The 18,699-nt window shown below is 50.1% G+C and overlaps 1 protein-coding gene across 1 annotated transcript in view; it reads right to left on the bottom strand.

Moving 5' to 3' along the window:
• MARCHF6 (membrane associated ring-CH-type finger 6) overlaps window positions 1–18,699 on the bottom strand; it is a 1,360,950-nt gene that overhangs the window by 163,348 nt on the left and 1,178,903 nt on the right. Inside the window, exon 23 of the mRNA XM_078687648.1 lies at window positions 14,123–14,212. Coding sequence (XP_078543774.1) covers window positions 14,123–14,212 — 90 coding nt within the window. The remainder of the gene's footprint in view (window positions 1–14,122; window positions 14,213–18,699) is intronic.

Genomic DNA, 18,699 nt, shown 5'->3' with positions numbered 1-18,699 from the left:
CATGGGGGAAAGGTCGGTTTTCAAAACCCTGTATGCCTGCATACAGTGAGTGAAACCTAGATTTCTGCAGGCCGGGACTAACCACTTCCTTCTTGCTTGCCCATAGGATTGACAAAAAAAGAGTATGTGCAGCTCAGTCTCTTGGTGGTAGCTGCACCCAGGGCAATGACTCAGTGAGGGATCAGTCCACTTGCTAGTGAAGGCTCGGATTGGGAGACATCCGTACCTCCACTGTAGGTACAATTTCCTGGTGTGAGATGGAAATATAACATCAAGGAATCCCTCCAGTTTGTAGGTGTCCTTAGCCTTTAGGAAGGAGTCAGTCAGGGTACCTGACTGCGTGGCCTGTCTCCGAGCTACGATTTTACTTTCATGGTAGAGTGAAAGCAGCTGTTTTCTTGAAACCGTGAAGCAAGCGGTCGCAGGGTCAAGCCACATATTGGGTAGCCCCAGACACACAAACTCGTTTTTTATGTGCTGGAACCAGGGGATATTCCCTGCCATCCGATGGTTCACGACCTCTTGAAGCTCAGACCTATAGCTTGCCAACTCTGGTGTGGTCCAAACTCTGCGCCAAAAGATTAGGGGCCTAACCCCCAAATCTTCGTCGAGTGGCCTTAGTACCAAATCGAGCCTCATCGGCAAAAGGGGAGTACTTGGGGGGAGAGATAAAAGTTGCCTAATAAATTTATTCTCTGTTGCCACTAACTCGCGGTTGAACATATGTCCCCAAAGTTCACTGCCATACATAACCGCGCCCCTAGCCTGCGCTCTATAAATCTCCAGGGGGGGGGGGGGGCAATTGCCTTGATGGATGATTTGTTTTTATTTATAAGGGCAATGACTCCTCCCGCCATTTGGGCCAGTTTGAGTTGCGATTTGGTCCGATGGTGGCACCAGGACATATGCTCATTTAAGGTCACCCCCAAATATTCGAAGGTTCGGACCCTCTCCAGCCTATTACCGCCAATGCAGGCATTAGATCGTGTTTTAGATGGGGGGTTACAAATCATGTATTTGGTCTTGAGAGCATTAATCTCAAGACCATGGGTTCCACAAAATTCCTCAAAACCCTTGAGGACTCGTTTAATCCCCATGGGTGACTTAGACAGGAGCAGGGTGTCGTCGGCGAACATAATCGCCGGCACCCTGCTTCCGGCAAGTCTAGGGGCATCGCGGTCCTGTACCTCATTTAGATGAGAGATTACCCCGTTGACATAGAGGCAGAACAGGGTCGGTGCAAGCACACAACCCTGTCTCACCCCCCTGTCAACGGGGAATCTGTGGGAAAGTGAACCATCCCGGCCACATCTAACCTGCGCGTAGTTGTTTGTGTGAAGGCGAATGATCATATTTAGAAGGTGATGTGGTACCCCCCAAGTTGGACAAAACGGACCAGAGTTTTCTACGGGGTACTAGATCAAATGCGGCCGTAGATCTACGAAAACGGTATAGAGGCTGCCACCCTCCAACTTTACCGTTTTCCAAAATAGGAGAGCCAGGTGGAAAATTTGGTCTATAGTGGAAACCTTCTTTCTAAACCCCGCTTGATAGGGGCTCAGGATAGAGTGTTCAAGCATCCACTCCAATAAGCAGTCGAGAATAAGCCTAGCAAAAACTTTTTGGGGGACGTCTATGAGGCTGATAGGCCTGTAGTTGGCTGGGAGCAGAGGAGAGCCCTTCTTGAAGATCGGTACAATCTCTGCCCCCAGCCAAGTACTAGGTACCTCCACCCCACCCAAAATTGAATTAAAAAGAACCTGTAGATATGGAGCCCATACGATTGATTGGTTCGTTCTTGAACAAGTCTCCAGGCAGCCTGTCCAAGCCAGGGGCTTTCTCTGCACTTAATTTTTCAATGGCAGCTCCAACCTCCTCAACTGTAAACACATTCTGGGGAATTTCAGAGCCAGGGCCCCTTGGTAAATTTCATCTTGTTGTTCTATATCGGCCAGGGAATACAAGGTGCTGAAGTGAGCCTCCCAAACACTGGGAGCAATATTTGTTTCTGCTGCTGGTGTTGGATCTGCAGACCCATTTTTGACAATCTGCCAAAATTTGTGAGCATTTTTAAAAATTAGGAGCGCTCACCATTTCGGACCAGTTGTCAGTGTCCCAATCAATCTTGGCATTCTGGACTTGGTTTCTGTATTCTGACCTTCTTACCCTTATCGTCACAGTGCAAGCCCCTTGCTTTATTGCCTTAAGAAGTTCAGCTTTGGCCTTTCTGCAGGCAGCGTTGTACCACGAGGCTTTTATTGCTTTTGTGGGTTTTTTATTTACTCGTGGATTCAACACATCTGCCAATGCATTGGTGAGCTGTAAGTGAAGGTCACCAAGAGTGTTATGCTTCTCCATGGAGGGGCTTAATGATATTAGGTCTTCTACACTTTGGAAGACCGGTAGAATTGTGGCATAAAGCCGGGCAATAGTTGCAGGATGCCCAATAACTTTAGCCCATCTTATTCTCCGTCTATTACTGGATAGGGTCGCACTAGGGTCCGAGAGCCAGCTGACTCTGAACGATGATACCAGGGAGCTCAAAGTTCAGGATCAGTGGGTTGTGATCACTTTCATCACATGGGGTGACCTGGAAGCTCCTAACCTTAGCCCAGTTACGGGTTTCCACAAAAATATAATCTATGCGTGACTCAGATCCTAATTTATTATAGGTGGGCTTCGGGGGAATATCCCCACTAACCCGCCCATTACATGCCCTTATAGAGTAATTGAATGTCAGGGCCGTGATCTGAGTAGCAAGTGGTGTCCATGATTAGCCGGTAACCCCCCAACAGATGGTATATCCCATTGGTCATCCTCCTCCAGCGAGGTACCTTCAAGGAAAGCTGGTAGTGGCTCAAATTGACAGTTAAAGTCACCCCCTACCAGATATGGAGTACCTTGAGGTATAGAGCCAAGGAAGACGGATAAACGCTCAACAGTACCCGAAAGCACTGGACACTGCCATTGGTCTTGAATATACATTAATTAGTATTAGTTTGGCCGCATTGGGCCATTCCAACAGGACACTTTGGATATCCGCGGAGTTAATCTCTAAATTACTTGCAGAACGACCCAAATGGGAACCCACCCAGATGAGTAAGCCACCGGAGGGCCGTCCCTTCCCACCCCATTTAGCCTGGAAAGAAAATGAGGCAAAGCCTGTGCGGTGGTGATCTTCCCTGGCCCAGGTTTCCTGAAATAGGCAAACATCTTGGGAGTCTATAAATGTCCCCCAGTCTGGGAGGTCGAGTTTATTCATTATTCCTGCCAGATTCCAGGAAACCAATGCCAGGTGACCCTGTTCCATGTTTACTCTGGTTCTAGAACTCCTAGGCCCGCTCACAGCCTGGGGTGGTAATACCTGCGTGAGTATTGTAGTACTAAGTCCATTTGGGTATGTCATATCCTCAGTGATTGTGTCAGGGATTGTGTCAGGGATGGCAAACGTTGGACCTGTGTGGCTTTCGAGATCATTAATCTCGACATCTATGTCAGAGAGTCAGTCTACACCCTCCAGATCTTTTAGGGAATCAAACCTGTTGAAGAGTGATAAAGGGTGCAGTAACCTATGATATGGGTTTGGTCCGTAGGGTCCTCTCTGGCGAAAGATGGGGACAGGGTTTTGGCGTTCGTTGTTCCTAGCCCCTGGGTAGAAATATTCAAGGCCCAGAGATTGGATATCCCCCACTCTGCCAAATCTGGGTTCTCTCCGGATGTGGTCCACGGCCCAGGAATCTCTAAAATTGACCAGAATGCAATCCCCCTCAAGGTCTTTAGGGTTATTGCCCACCCAGTGCACCCTTCTAACTCCCAAGATCTCTGTTCTTGAGGATGGGGGAAGGGTCCTATTCCTATCTAACCAAAAGACTGTGATGTATTCCTATAGGTTCTGTATCGATCCCCCTATTCCTGACCCTGTTCTGGTTAACAAGTTAACTAGCAGCCATCCCATGATGCAGAAACCGTTATCTGATTAAGCCACACCACGGCACAGGAACGTGTTATCTGATTAGGTCATAACGCTTGCCATCTAATTAGACAAGCAATATTCCTCCAGCCCCTGATAAGGCATACGGAGTTCTCAAAACAAATCAAACCTATGACAACCTGGGAAAAACCCTGCGGCCATTGTTTTGATTTCATCAAGAACTTCAGCAAAAGAATGTGCTAACGACCAAGTCGTATGACATCCTTATTGACGTATCTATGTCCATCCTTACGTCAATCTCGGCACCTTACAGATATAAATATTACCGGTATTGCCTTAAGCAAACACACGCGGTGGTGACGAGATCGGAGCAGCCAGACTTGCCGAAGCCCAGAGCAGAGCAGACCCCGCTGGCGCAGCCCCGCCTTCCTGACGCGCTGAGAACGAGACGCTGCTTTCTCCTGCCGAGAAATCCAGCTCCGGCGCTTCCAAGCAGCCCTCGCAGGCAGCCTGGAATATCGAGACCAAAGACGAGAGATACCATCCCTCAACCATCCTAGATTCAAGGTACAGAACTGAATAACCCCTTGCAGAGAATTCTTGAGTCAGTCACTTGGCAAAACAAACTTAACTTAAACTGCTACTTTCTATTCCCGCCCACGTATTAGGCTTAGGTCAGGTACACTGGGGTAGGCATAGTTAGAAGCACCAGTTGAGTACGATTAGTCAAATGTATATATGTATGTATCTATTTTATCCATTTTAAATCACCATATGGCTTAGAAACCATATAAATGTTTTTACAGTATTATTTTATACTTCTGCTTTTATTGTATGCACTTTACTTAACCATAAGTATTGCGATAATATCGATCCATTTCTCTTGGATGAGAAAAGAGACTGATCAATAAATACCATCTTTTATTGAACACGCCCGTCTCTTCCTTTTCTCTACAATCTGGTGAGACTAAGAATGCACGTACTGACTGAGTAAAATAAGTTGTCTTTTGTTTTCACACGACTCTAGAGATACACTCTTGATTAGGGGAGAGCAAAGTTGTCATGTTCTATGGTTGTCAGAAACTAAATCCCTTCTTGTCTATCCAGGGAGGTTCAACTCCTCCTTGCCTATTCGAGAAAGTTTCTAGTGAACTCTGAGCTAGCTGGCAAACCCAAAACTTTAAGTCTAATATCGACAATAGAAGACCTAGTTAACGTCTGGTCTAGGCCTATACTATTGAAGGTATTATTCCAATGCGCAGAGCCTATTGGGATAATAGGAACTACACTACAAGACCACCTTGTTCCTTAATTCCCTATCTGATTCTGAGTTACCTGCCCCCAGGGATGGCACCCCACTAAAACTATTGTGTATGGTGCTGCCTCTGGCGGGAGGTTTAGGGTGAGGAGATGGTCTTTACTACTTTCCTTAGTCTGTGGAGGATGCCTATTTGGCCTTCAATCTGCCGGTACACTATTACTAAGAAGGGGCTGAGATGCACGTGCCTGATCCATTGCCTTCCCACCCTGGCTAGATATACCTACATGTTTCTTCAAATTGGGGGGGGGTTATGTTTGATTTTTTTTTGCTTCCAATTTTCTTTTGGGTTCTTCAACTACCACCCCTACCGTTGTAGTACTAGGACCCGGGTTCTTTTTGATCCCCGATGTTTTGGAGTTAGCATTACCCCTAGCCAGATCAATTAATAGGAGTGAATTTTCGCCTACCTGCTTTTCAATCTGGTCTAACTTTGAGTTGATCATCCTAGTTCTCTCTAGAAGTGGTAACATGAGGGTTTTAATTAAGAACTCAATTTTCCCCATGAGATCAACTTCGGGGACTGTTGAGCAAACTGAGGGGATAGGAGCAACTATATTAGGTTCGGGAAAGATAGAAGGTGGGAAAGCGTCATTTGGGGCTAGATCTGACGACTTCTTTTGCTGCTTAGGACAGTGACCAACCAAAGAGCTACCCCTTCTTTTTCTAGTATTGGTTTTTGCTTTATCAGGGGAACCCTGGGGTGACATGCAAGCCGCTTGGGTTTGAGGCCCAGAAGAATTATGCAAACCAGCGATGTCAGTGCTGGGGGCCAAACTCAGTGAGGATAAATTCAGGCTGGAACTATCAGATACATCCCCAACATCCACAAGCCTAATTTCATGCAGTACATTGTTGGCTGGCACGGGAGAAACCGTCGTAGCTATACGGCCTAAAGAAGAACATTTCCCCGTTATTAAATCCAAGGAGAGTCGTTTTTCTGCAAAGGCAATCTCCTTCTCTAGTATGGTGGTTGCTCTCTTAAAAAAATGGTCCAAGGTGCCAGTAACCACCCCACCAGAAGTAGGGATTGCAACATGGCGGTTCTTCCCAGAGCGCAAGGACATGCTTTCAATAGTAACAGCCCGCCCACAGTTTTAAGAGGTAGTCACACACTCGCAGCAGTGATCCTTCACAGTCTATGCTGGACGTGAATAACTACCATTGCCAGATACTTAGACAAAAAGAAAGGGGGGGGGGGCCCAGCCCGGCCTTGTTCGTCTTTGGACGGCCTTAGACGGCCCGCCCTTTGCCCCGCGTGCGTCCCGCGGTATCGTTATGGATGTTCCTTATATGGAAGAGGAGGAGGGGGGGGGGGGAAGAGGCACCAGGTGCGCGCGATGTCAGAAGCGCAAAGAAGCCTGGGCCTCGCATTCCCGCTCCCCAGTGTCCAAAAGAAATTACCAGCGTCAGTGCAGGGTCCGGTTTTCAAATCACCAGCAGTCCCAGAGATGAAAGGAAGAGCTTTAAAACGCCTGGTACAGGGAGATCCTTCACAACGACTTCGAGCGGCACCCGCGGAGTGGGGGCCGCGAGTCGTATTTCAGGTCCAGCAGGTCAGCAGGGAGGAGGGGCAGGAAGAGGCACCAGGTGCGCAAGATGTCAGAAGCGCAAGAAAGCCTGGGCCTCGCAGTCCCGCTCCCCAGTGTCCAAAAGAAATTACCAGCGTCAGTGCAGGGTCCGGTTTTCAAATCACCAGCAGTCCCAGAGATGAAAGGAAGAGCTTTAAAACGCCTGGTACAGGGAGATCCTTCACAACGACTTCGAGCGGCGCCCATGAGGCACAGGGTCAAGACTGATTTGCATATGGCCATGTCTGAACTGGGGTGGCTTGGTGAGCAAAATAACGATGGATTACACCCAGATCTGTGACTGGGGGTGAATGTTTTGCCATTGTGCAACATTCTGTCCGTCATCTTGTGTGTTTTGCTGTTCACCCTATGTGGGAAGGGTATGCCCAGACATGGGTCCCGTGCTCACTACGTCACTGGAGTCAAGCTATCCTGGCTGAAGACGGCTGATAGCCAGAAACCGGTCCTAGGATGCTTGATTCCGGTCCAGGGAAGACATGGCTTGGCAGTTCGGTCTGGACTGTTCCCATGAGGCACAGGGTCAAGACTGATTTGCATATTGCTATTTCTGAACTGGGGTGGCTTGGTGAGCAAAATAACGATGGATGAAACCCAGATCTGTGACTGGGGGCTAATGTTTTGCCATTGTGCAACATTCCGTCCATCATCTTGTGTGTTGTAAGGAATCTAACACTAACCTGTTTCTTTCAGATATGCGTCGCCGAGCAATAGCCGCCTTGGACACTCCAGCACACAGTACTGCTGGGATTGCGCGTTCTCTTCAGAGGCAAATAAATCTAACCAAAGCTTGTGCCACCTCAGACTGGAGATGCCATTCGTGATCCTGAAAGCATCGACGGCAGAGATCGTACGCCCTGGCGTTCAGAGAGCCTGCCAGGTGTTGAACAACCAGGGTTATGACCTGCTGTTTCAGCCATATCCAGAGACATAGGGCCTCTCGACAAAGGGTCCATGACCCCACCCCGCCCTGCTTGTTGCAGTACCACATCGCGGTGGTGTTGTCTGTGAACACCTGCACTAACTTCCCCTTGACAGAGGGAAGAAATGCTTTCAATGCCAACCGAATAGCTCGGAGCTTCAACAAGCTTATGTGGAGTCCCATCTCCATTGGAGATCAGTGACCCCTGATCTCAGCCTCTCCCATGTGGCCGCCCCATCCCAGAAGTGACACATCCGTCACAACTGTAAAATCTGGTTGGGGATGGGAGAGAGGTCTGCTGTTGACCCAATCGCGGTTAGTTTACCACCACTGCAGATCCTTCGCAGTTTCTTCCGAGATTTGAACCACATTGATGAGATTTCCCAGATGCTGTGCCCATTGGAACTTCATGTGCCACTGCATGCCCGCAAACGCCACCTGGCGTGTCTTACCAACAGAATGCATGAGGCCATGAGACCCAACAGCCTCAGAGTTAACCTCACTGAAATCGAGGATAGAGGCTGAAATATCAGAATCAGAATCTGAATATCCTAGACTCGCTGCTCGGCAGGATTAGCCCGAAACTGCACTGTGTCCAGAACAGCTCAGATGAAAGGGAGCGTCTGAGAAGTAGTCAGGTGTGACTTCGGAACGTTTATAGAGAACCCAGGCGAATGCCGGGGTTTGTCGTAGTCTGCAGGTGGGAGATGACTGCCTGGGGCGAGGATGCCTTTACCAGCCAGTCGTCTAGGTAGGGGAAGACTGAAATCCTAAACCGCGCAGATGAGCTGCAACCACCACCATCACCTTGGTGAACACCTGAGGGGCACTGGTAAGACCTAAGGGGAGCACAGTATACTGAAAGTGCTTGTGGTGAGCTTACGAGAGCATGCCAGTGTCTGGGGAAGTATCCAGACCACTGGCCTCCCGAAGTTTCCCATACCAGTCCATAGTCTCCTCAGAGACATCCTGATGCTCTAATGGGTCTCCAAACTCCTCCCATTCCACTCCTGAGCCCAGCACGTCCACAAAGTGCTCAGGCGACAACATAGAACCTTTAGGTTCAGTCAACCTCAGAATCGGCGTTGCTCGGCGCCGTTCCGTGTCATCAGGGATGAGGATGGGGATGGAGCTTGCGCCGCCGACGGGCACCAGCGATGTCACAGGCACCGACTTAGCGTTCAACAGGACCGGCGCCAACCCTGAATCAGATCCCTGGGCCCCACCGGCACCGTGGCCGACTGCGTCGAACCCGATGATGCACCATCCGACCCCACGGGCACCAGGGCTCACTGACGGGGTCATTCCGCTCAAATAGGCGGTGCATGGCCTCGTAAAAATCTTTAATTTGAGCGGGAGTCGCTCCGGCTCCCGGAAAGGGTGGGAGGAGCGAAGTCGACTCAGGCTCCGGCTACGCAGAACCGTGCCTAGAGCATCGGTGCTCCTTACCTCCCTCGACAACGGACGCCAGTTGAGGTGAAGTCGAAGTGCTTCTTTCCCGAGTGTACAGATGACCTTGAATGGGAGGAAGAGGAGTTAGCGCTCCGTGAGCGGTCATACAACCGTCTCTTCTTAAAAAAAAGGGACCATGACCTCCGCAGAGTCTCGCTTAATGGTGTCGACTGCCGGGCCGCAAGCAACTTCATCACCCACTCCCTAAAGGTCTTGGGGGCCATCGCCAGACAGTCTGAACATGACTTCGGATAGTGGTCACGTTCAAGACACCACATCGGGATCGGTAACCGACATAATGCAGGAACAAGTCCTGCATGGTTTAAAACCTGTCTTTCTACCAGACATCCCTCGCACATGAAGTCGTTCTCAAAAATATCGACAAAAGTAAAAAAAAAAGCCTGCCAAAAAGCTGCAGAGGGGTAGTTCTTCCCAGATCAATGCTTAGCTGGTGCGGAAAGAAAAGAACTGATGTCAGTTATGTTATGTTATGTTATGTTAAGGGGGTTCTTGTAAAGCGCACCGTCACCGTGGGTATCATGGCGCTGAAGGGGTGTTAAAAAGAAACAGAGGGAATTTAGCTAGTTTGTGGAAAGAGCCAGGTTTTTAGTGATTTACGGAATTGGATAAGAGTACCAGAGATCCTAACTGAGAGAGGGAGGGAATTCCAGAATTTGGGGCCGAGGAAGGCAAATCTTCGACCACCAGATCTATAGAGTTTAAAGGAAGGGACCACCAAGAGATGTAAGTGAAGTGATCTAAGATTACGCGGAGGACAGTAAGGTCGGATAAGGGATTTCAAAAAAACGGGGCAAGAGCCAGAGAGAGACTTAAAAATAAGGCAACCAAGCTTAAAGGCAGCCCTTAGGCTGACAGGGAGCCAATGCAGTTTGGTGAGGAGGGGTTTTGCAGACTGCCACTTCGGAATCCCGAGGGCCAGTCTCGCTGCCTGGTTTTGAATGATTTGCAGCCTGTAGATGGAGCATTTGGGCAAACCATAGTAGATGGAATTCGAAAAGTCCAGGCGGGAAAGAACGAGGGCCATAATGACTTGCAACAGGGCATCCGGGGTGAGGAGGTAGGCCACCTTCCTAATCCTGCGTAGCTGGAACATGCAGGAGGAGACCACCGTCCCCACCTGCGGCCCGAGAGAAAGCCCAGCGTCAATAGTGACCCCGAGACTTTTCACCGAGGCCACCGGGGTAGGAGGAGAGCCAAGCTCTGCCGGCCAGAAATGTGGACCCCAGCAGATGGCGCTCTTACCCGGCAGGAGGAGCTCCGTCTTTCCTGGGTTCAATTTAAGCTGGTTCAGACACATCCACTGAAAGATATGGGACATGACTGCCTGGAAGGTGGGGATAGCAGAGGAAGAGTTTAGAGAAAAAATGAGTTGTAGGTCGTCCGCGTAATTAAAAACGGTGACGTCCCACTGCCTCAGAGAGAAAAGAAGAGGGTGAAGATAAAGATTAAAGAGAAGGGGGGATAGAGAGGAGCCCTGGGGGACCCCACAAGGCAGGTGCTCCCTGGGGGCCCTGAATGTACCTAGGCTAAGGGTCTGGGATCTCCCAGTAAGAAAGGATTTAACCCATGCCAGCGCCAGGCCCTGGATGCCGGCCTGTTCGACACGGTGGAGAAGGCTGTTATGGTCCACCGTGTCGAAGGCGGCGAGAGATCTAATAATACCAAGGCCTGGGAGGTACCCTTGTCAGCTCCGTCTCTTAAGGTATCCAGGACGGCCAGGATCACAGTCTCCGTAGAATGACCAGGACGGAAACCGGCCTGGTTGGCTTCGAGGAAGTTGGAGCCCTCGATGAACCTCGAGAGACAGGCAGTGACATGGGCTTCTAAGATTTTGGAAAGAAAAGGTAGGAGAGAGATAGGACGGTAGTTCGCCGGGACGGCCGGATCAGCTCCGGGCTTCTTCAACAGAGGCACTAGTACGGCCTCCTTGAAGGAGCTGGGTACCGTCCCGGAGAGAAGAGAAGAATTAAGCAAAGGAAGGATGCAGTCGGGTAGGGAGTGACAGATGTCCCGTAGTATAGAAGGTGGACAGTGGTCGTCGGGAGAACCAGACTTAATGCGAGCGGCCAGGCTGGCTAGGGATGTAGGATCTAAGGGGGGGAACTGAGTGATAGAAAGAGCGTTGTGAGGGAGAGTAGCAGAGTCAGCGCCCAGTGAGGTGACCGGAATGGTGCCCTTAATCAAAACAATCTTCTGTAGAAAAAAAGTGCTGAGTGCATTACAGGATTCCTGAGTAGGGGCCTGGGACAGAAGCGTTCTGGAATCGGAGGTAAATTCGTCCAGAACTCTGAAGATCTCCTTCGACTTGCAGGGGGCTAGCAAGATCCTCTCTGAGACATAGGCTTTTTTAGCTGCAGAGATGGCAGATTTGTACTTGTTGCGGGCTGCCACATAAGTGTCTCTGCTTGACGGGCAGTAGTCTCTCCTCCATCTAAGTTCGGATTGACGGAGTTCCAGCTGTAGGACTTTGAGATGAGGAGTGAACCATTTATGTGAATTGCTGTGACGGGATCGGGGAAACTTAGTTAGTGGGGCAAAGATGTCGCTAGCTGACACGAGCCAGTTGGATACTTGGCCATCTAGCTCGTTAATGTCAGGATTATTAAGGGTCGGGGGGCGAGTGTGAGATAGATGGGATACCAGTTTGGAGGGATCGACAGCCTTCCACTTACGAGCCATGCCACCTTCCCGAGGGGGAATCCTAATCTGACCAACCACAGAGATGGTGGTGTCAATAAGGAAGTGGTCAGACCACACACAAGGCGTGGTAAGCGGGTGAGAGGGCTTCACCCCATAGACCCAGATGTGGTCAAGTGTGTGACCGCCACTGTGAGTGGGAGAGGTAACTAGTTGGCTAAAGTTCAGGCTAGAGAGACCTTCGAACAATTCGGAGGCATGGGGACCGGCGTCCTTATGCTGGAACCAATAGTTGAAATCCCCAACGATAGCTATACGTGGGGACGAGATAGCTAGGCTGGCAAGCTGTTCAATAAAAGATGCAGGGAAAGAGGGCATAGGCTTAGGGGGACGGTAGAGTACCATAAAGGTGACTGCGCCTACCTCGGTCCCAAGGCTGAAGACCAGATTGTCCACATCAGGAAGGGTCATAGAAGTGGAGGCGATAACCTGGATGTCCTTACGTATTACCGCTGCGACCCCCCCTCCAGGGCGGCCCCCTTGGCGGTTGGTGTTAAGCAGATAATAGTCGGGAGGTAGCGCTGCCAGTATGTCCGGGAGGGAGTCGTCCGTAAGCCAGGTCTCAGAGAGTAGGAGAACATCAGGCCTTTCAGTCGAGAGTAAGAGGAAAATGTCAGTTTGATGCCTGACGAGAGAGCGAGTATTTAAATAGAGTAAGCGAATCTGTGACTCAGGAGTGATGAGGGGGGTAGGGGGGGTGAGCGGACCCAGGTGGGGGGGTAGGTCACCAGCGATTCCAAGTGAGGTGATCCGTGTCCAAGTGTCTGGCGATAGGGGACAGACGGCGGCGCGAAGGTGTATGAGGGCGCGAGAAGAATAGGAGATGGCAGTAACAGCGTCCCTGGCCCCTGGGCGCGTTCGGCCGCGGACGGGCGCAGACGGGCTTGACTCTGGTGCGACTCCGGCGCGCCGCCGGCGCGCCCGCTGCGCTCGTCCGCTGCGCGGCCGCATAGGGGACGTTTAGATAGGCGAGTGACGCCGGAGGTGGGAGGAGCCAACAGGGCGGGAGGAGTGATTTTTAAAAAAGAATGACGGCGTCCAACGCTCGCTGTCAGCGGGACGGAGAGCTGCTCTTCAATCAGCAGAAGATAAGGTAGTTTTAAAAACAGAGTAAAGCGCCCAGCGCGCGCGAGCCCTCTGCCACAGGGCTGCACGTCTGGGCACCTGGGTGGCACCGATATAGGCAAAGCGTCGTTATAACCAACCCTACCAACGCCAAAGACGTCAGGCAGAGCCGAATGTAGCAACTCGATGTCACGCGCAAGGGGTATTGCTCAGCAAAATTTCCGGATTCAGCCTGACGCCTGGGAAATTCAAAGGTAGGGAATCTGCAGTTAGAAGTCCCTATCAGAAAGGTCAAATTAAGACAGATTTAATGTGAAAACCCAGAAGCAATCACCTTCTTTATCATTATGTCTGGACTATAGAAACCACCTCTGCCTCAGCTGTCCGCAATATGTGCTGAAAAGGTTGCAGGTGGTCCAGAACACAGCAGCCCGATTGCTGCTTAAGATACCGGAGCATTAATCCGTGTTTGGGTCACTGGCCGCTCTGCATTGGCTCTCAGTCAAATAAAGAACTCAATTTAAGTCCCTACGTATTGCTCGTAAAGCATATCATAACAAGTCCCTCAAATACTTCAACACATGCTGCAACCTTACATACCTATGAGATCATTGACATCTTCCCTAAAGTTAACTGAAATCCTAAAGATGCGGAAAAGTAAGAAGTCGAGGTAGATCCTTATCAAAAGCATGGCGACTCTGTTGGTATTCTAAAGCAAGTATTCGCATTTCTCAAAGTCAAAAGAAAATAAGAACAAACCTGATCAATTTAAACTTGCATGACCATTGGACACAGCTATCCCTACTATGGAGTCCAAATACCAGGGAGTGGAGATGTAAACATAGTTCAAGGTTATGCACCAGGATGCCATCATATGTGGCACACTAGGGAATAAGTGACAACACAACAAATACACATTGCCAAGTTGACACCCCTTGCTTTGATAATACAAAGAAATAATATGTAGAGGGAATGTACTGCAGTAGAGCTTGGTACAGAAACATATCAAGTTCAGAAGCTGCAATTTCAAAGCCTTTAACAATTACAACACTCATAAAATGCAGCGTATACTAGAAATTTAAAACTTTATTTTGTTACAATTCCAAAAAAAGACTACATTTTCCTACCTGTTCTATAACAGTTTTCAACCACCACTGTGGGCCCATGAGTGTTATTGCAGCGATTATTTTAGCATGTAAAACTCCAAGAGCCCAATCCTGTAAGTACAACATGATATGAAATTACTCTTAAAAGGCTGTATACATAAGATTTTTCAACATTTGTGTGAGTTTCATAGCACTTACAACAAGCCTTTACTAAGCTGATAGATCTGGCTTTACCTTATAGCAGTTATAGCAGTTCTGTCAGTGTTTCTCACATGTCAGTAACTAGGGTGTTGAATAGTAGAAAAATGTATGTTTATTAAGAAAATGTGTCCTTATAAACATTACACATAATAAAACAATTTAAGTGTCACAAGCATCATTAAATATATGGCAATAACGCACTAAAAAAGAAAACAATAAGATACAATCATGTTAAAATCTGCATTTGTTTCAATCAAGATGGGAATATAATGCCCTGCAAAGACTAATTTCGAGATTAGCACGATATTAAAAAAAGTAACTATAAGAATCATTATATATATATTGCTTTCTTTCAATAGCCTTCTAAGTTATCTTTTTTGTTCATTCAAGAATGCCGGAGAAAGAAACTAAACATTAGCTAGCTCCTCAGGTGTTCTTTACCTGTACTCACATTTTATTCTTCCCACTCAATACAAAGAATGTAGCTCCACTTTAAAATTACCTTAATTCTTCTGTGGAAAAGAGGAATTTCTCCTCCGATATATAAACTTTAAAGTGGTCAAAATTACATCCAAGTTGAAATTTCCTTTAAAGCTTTTACCTTAAATACTGCATTTTAACTACACCTTACTGAATTCCATTACAAATACCAAAATTCTTTAACCTATAACTCGGATGTGTCTTCATTCTGAAGCTCCAGAGCTTCTCAGATTTAACTAAATCTCTGAGGCAGTTTTGAACTATAGTCAAATCTTTTGCATTAAATAGTCCAAAAGAAAACCTAAAACTGTTACCTACGTTTTAAACAATACAATCATCGCCCCAATTGCCCTTCAATAGCAACCGACAAAGGCATTAAAAGTAACTTCTTGTGGCCAAGAATGCGATCTGGTAGGTCGCACGTCTCCGAGGCTCCACGCTCCTGGCCTTCCTGCCCGGTCATAACGCAGCCTATAACCCCAGCACGAACGCCACCAGCGGCGAAAAGAGAGAGCCCAGACAGAGGTGAACCGATACAGGGGAATTTCGAGGGCTCTGGTCCCGTTCTGAGCCTATCAGCGGCCTGGAGCCAGCAGACAACGGAGAGAGAAAATGGCGCCCGGACCACACTGAGGCCGGCCCGCCGACGGAGCTGGTGCCCTGAGAGCCCACGGAGGAGGTGGGGATGAGAATCGGCCATCGGAGACTACAACAATACTCCCGGGGCGGATCTGGCCGGAGGACGGTGGGGAGCGAGGCCGGCGACCAGCCGGAGGCGTCTTCGGGGAACGCGCTGCGGGGCCCGGCATTGGCGGCCTGCGGAGCAGAGAGGGGAGGAGTGTTGAGCCCCCGCCGTCCACAACTGCACGGAGGGGTGGAACGCCCGGGGCGTCCCCGGCTCACCGTCTGGGGAGCGCGAGAACGGAAAGCGCCTGGACACGTGGCGGACACTGGGGCCTACAGGGACTTCCGAGAGACTGCATTGAGTGCGGCGCTGGGAGCGGGTGACAAGATCGGCCTGTGCTGTCTCCTCGCCACTGCTGAGGCCGACTGGGAGACTGGGAGCGGCCGGGCGAGCCTTCGGTTGAGACCTGCTCCTGGGACTACTGGCAGACGGAGGAGCATGGGCCCTGTCCCTGGGCCCGCGCCTGCGGCCTGGGAAGAAGAGCTGCGGGCGACCACGAGGTGCGGAGGGGGGAGCAGGAGTAGAGCAGCGGCTGAGTAGAGGGGAGACACTTACCTGACCCAGGGAGCCGTCTTGAGATGGTGTGAGCTGGAGGGAAGAGAAGGCGAGGGCCACTGGGAGACGGCGCACAATGGAGACTACGGCGGGGCCCTCCCCCGCCGCAGCCATACAGAGCCTCGTCTCATCAATCGGAGGGGGCCAGAAACCAGTGGAGGAGTGGGTCCTGACGGTGGGGCCCGCTGGCCTGGGCTGCCCTCCGGCGGATTCCGGGGGCCGACCGGATCTGGGAGTGGGGAAGGCCCAGTGCAACGGAGTCCCCACACAGTGGATTAGGCCCCAGTGAAGCGAGAACTGTTGGAGGGCCGCAGGCTGAACAACGGCAGAGGGGGGAACAGATGGAGCAAGGCCCCCTCTAAGAGGCAAACGTGTAAAACTGATCTTGTCCTGGCCTCTCCCGAAGTGCGCAGACACAGTGTATAGAGGTTAGCTTGAGCACCTGGAAGAGGCATCAGGTGGGGCCTCCGACCATCCCTGAGGGCAGAAGTGAATGCAGCGAGGGCTCAGAACGACAGGACCGGACCGGACCAACAACGAAATACAAAGGCGCCCGAGGGCCCAGGGACAGGCGGAATACAATCACCAGGCTCAAGCACTGGACTGGCGGAAGAACGCCCAATTGGACACCAGGGCACTGAATACCCACCCGCCAAGAGCAGTCAGGAAGTAGAGACGCGACCAGGAGCCCACCCACGCATAGACCAGGCTGCCGTGCGAGAGTGGGAGCTGTGAGAGTAGAGTGGACGCGGCCACAAGTACACAGGAGCTGACACTCGGCCAGAGCAACCGGTTGGCGGAGAAGGAAGGCTCTGCCTACACTTACCAACCAGGGGGGGCCACACCTGCGACAAATAAATCCACACAAGGAGGGACGCAGGGGACGGAAGCAAGAGACCACAGCACACCGCGAGAATAAGAGGGTTTCACTTACGAGCCTGGAGACAGCGGGGGGCTGCTGCACTGAGAGCGGAAGGGGGAGCGACATCCAGACGACCTCATCGGGAGAGACCTTGGGAGAGACCTTGGGAGAGACCTTGGGGCAGCCCCCCCCCCCCCCCCCCCTGACGAACGATCCAGGGATGGCCTCGGTGAGGAAGAAGGGGCAACGATCCTTGAAAGACATTCTCACTAAGGGTCCCCCACCCGGCGACAAAGAAAGTAGACCACTCTAAAAACACCTGCGACTACAGACGACGGAGAGGTCCCTATTACACGCACCTTCCTGGAATTGCTCTTCAACGTTCTCAGAGAGGACTTTCACACACTTAAATACGAAGTGAAGAGCGAAGTGCGGGAGATCCGCCAGGATGTGGACGGAAAGAGTGGCGGCATAGAGGACCGAGAGGTCAACAAGGGAGAAGAAATTGAACAACTTCAAAAAGAGGTGCTTCGTCTGCGTGACCGACAACTAGATCTGCAGACACACACTGAAGACCTCGAGAACTGTTCCAGATGGAATAACATATGCGTCCGAGGAGTCTCCTCGAAAATGGAGGGGCCGAATGTAGCCCATTATCTGCAGGGTTTGTTTCGGGAAATTCTGTGGGGACCCCAAGACTTTGAAATTCGCATCAACAGGGCACATCGGGTTGGACTGCCCAGACGAGAGCCGGCCCCTCCCCCGGAAATCCATGCCTTTTTACCAGACTTCCCTCTCAAATAAAGAATATTGCGGAGGCCCGGTCGAAACAGCCCATTACATACCTAGGTACATGTAGAGGTGGTCGGAGTCTAATATAAACAGTAGCAAAATATCTCAAAACATCACAAATTTTTCAGTGAATCAATCTCATTACATCCACGCCATAAATGTCACTCGAAATAAAACAGGTTCATACATTCGGTGCATATTTATTTTGCACAGGATAATTTATAGAAAGCGTAAATTCCAAAACTTTAAAGTATAAGACATTGCAAATAATGCATTGACAATATAAATGAAATTAGAAAGAGCACATTTCTATAGAATAAGCACATTCAGGTATGTCAACGCGCTCACAGTGCATAGAGAAAGGGTATTGAGAAGGGATGGGTGTGTGGGAGTAGAAGTGGGGACCGGGTAAAGGTGGTGTGACTGAGTTATAATCACAGTGAGAAGTAAAAGCCTTTACAGTCTATATACAGATCAATGGGTTCCAAGATAATCTCAAGTATAGGTTCCGTGATCATCCATTATTGAGTCCTATGCTTGGAAAGATAAACAGTATCGGTTGTCGACGTTTCGACCCCTGAAGGTAAGGGTGATTCAGAACCTCAGGCTGGGGTCTTCATCAGGACGTGTGGTGTGGCAGGAGCGCTTTTCATGGGTCCGTGTGGACCTTGAGCTTGCGACAGCGTTTTCGCTGCTGACAGCCGGAGGAGACGTGCGTTATAGACCAGCCCTGCAAAAAAGACAGAGACATACGGATTCCTTCCACGGACCGGCTGGTCCATTTGGCCAAAGAATCCTACATAACTGAACCGGATTTTGAAAAGCTCCCAGCTGACCATACAAATTAGGAACCCTGGAAGGTCCCAAGCTCAAGGTCCACACGGACCCATGAAAAGCGCTCCTGCCACACCACACGTCCTGATGAAGACCCCAGCCTGAGGTTCTGAATCACCCTTACCTTCAGGGGTCGAAACGTCGACAACCAATACTGTTTATCTTTCCAAGCATAGGACTCAATAATGG

The sequence above is a fragment of the Lissotriton helveticus genome, chromosome 4_1 (genome assembly GCF_964261635.1).
Source record: "Lissotriton helveticus chromosome 4_1, aLisHel1.1, whole genome shotgun sequence".
In the NCBI taxonomy this organism is placed as follows: Eukaryota; Metazoa; Chordata; class Amphibia; order Caudata; family Salamandridae; genus Lissotriton; species Lissotriton helveticus.
This window is presented reverse-complemented; position numbering and strand designations above follow the sequence as displayed.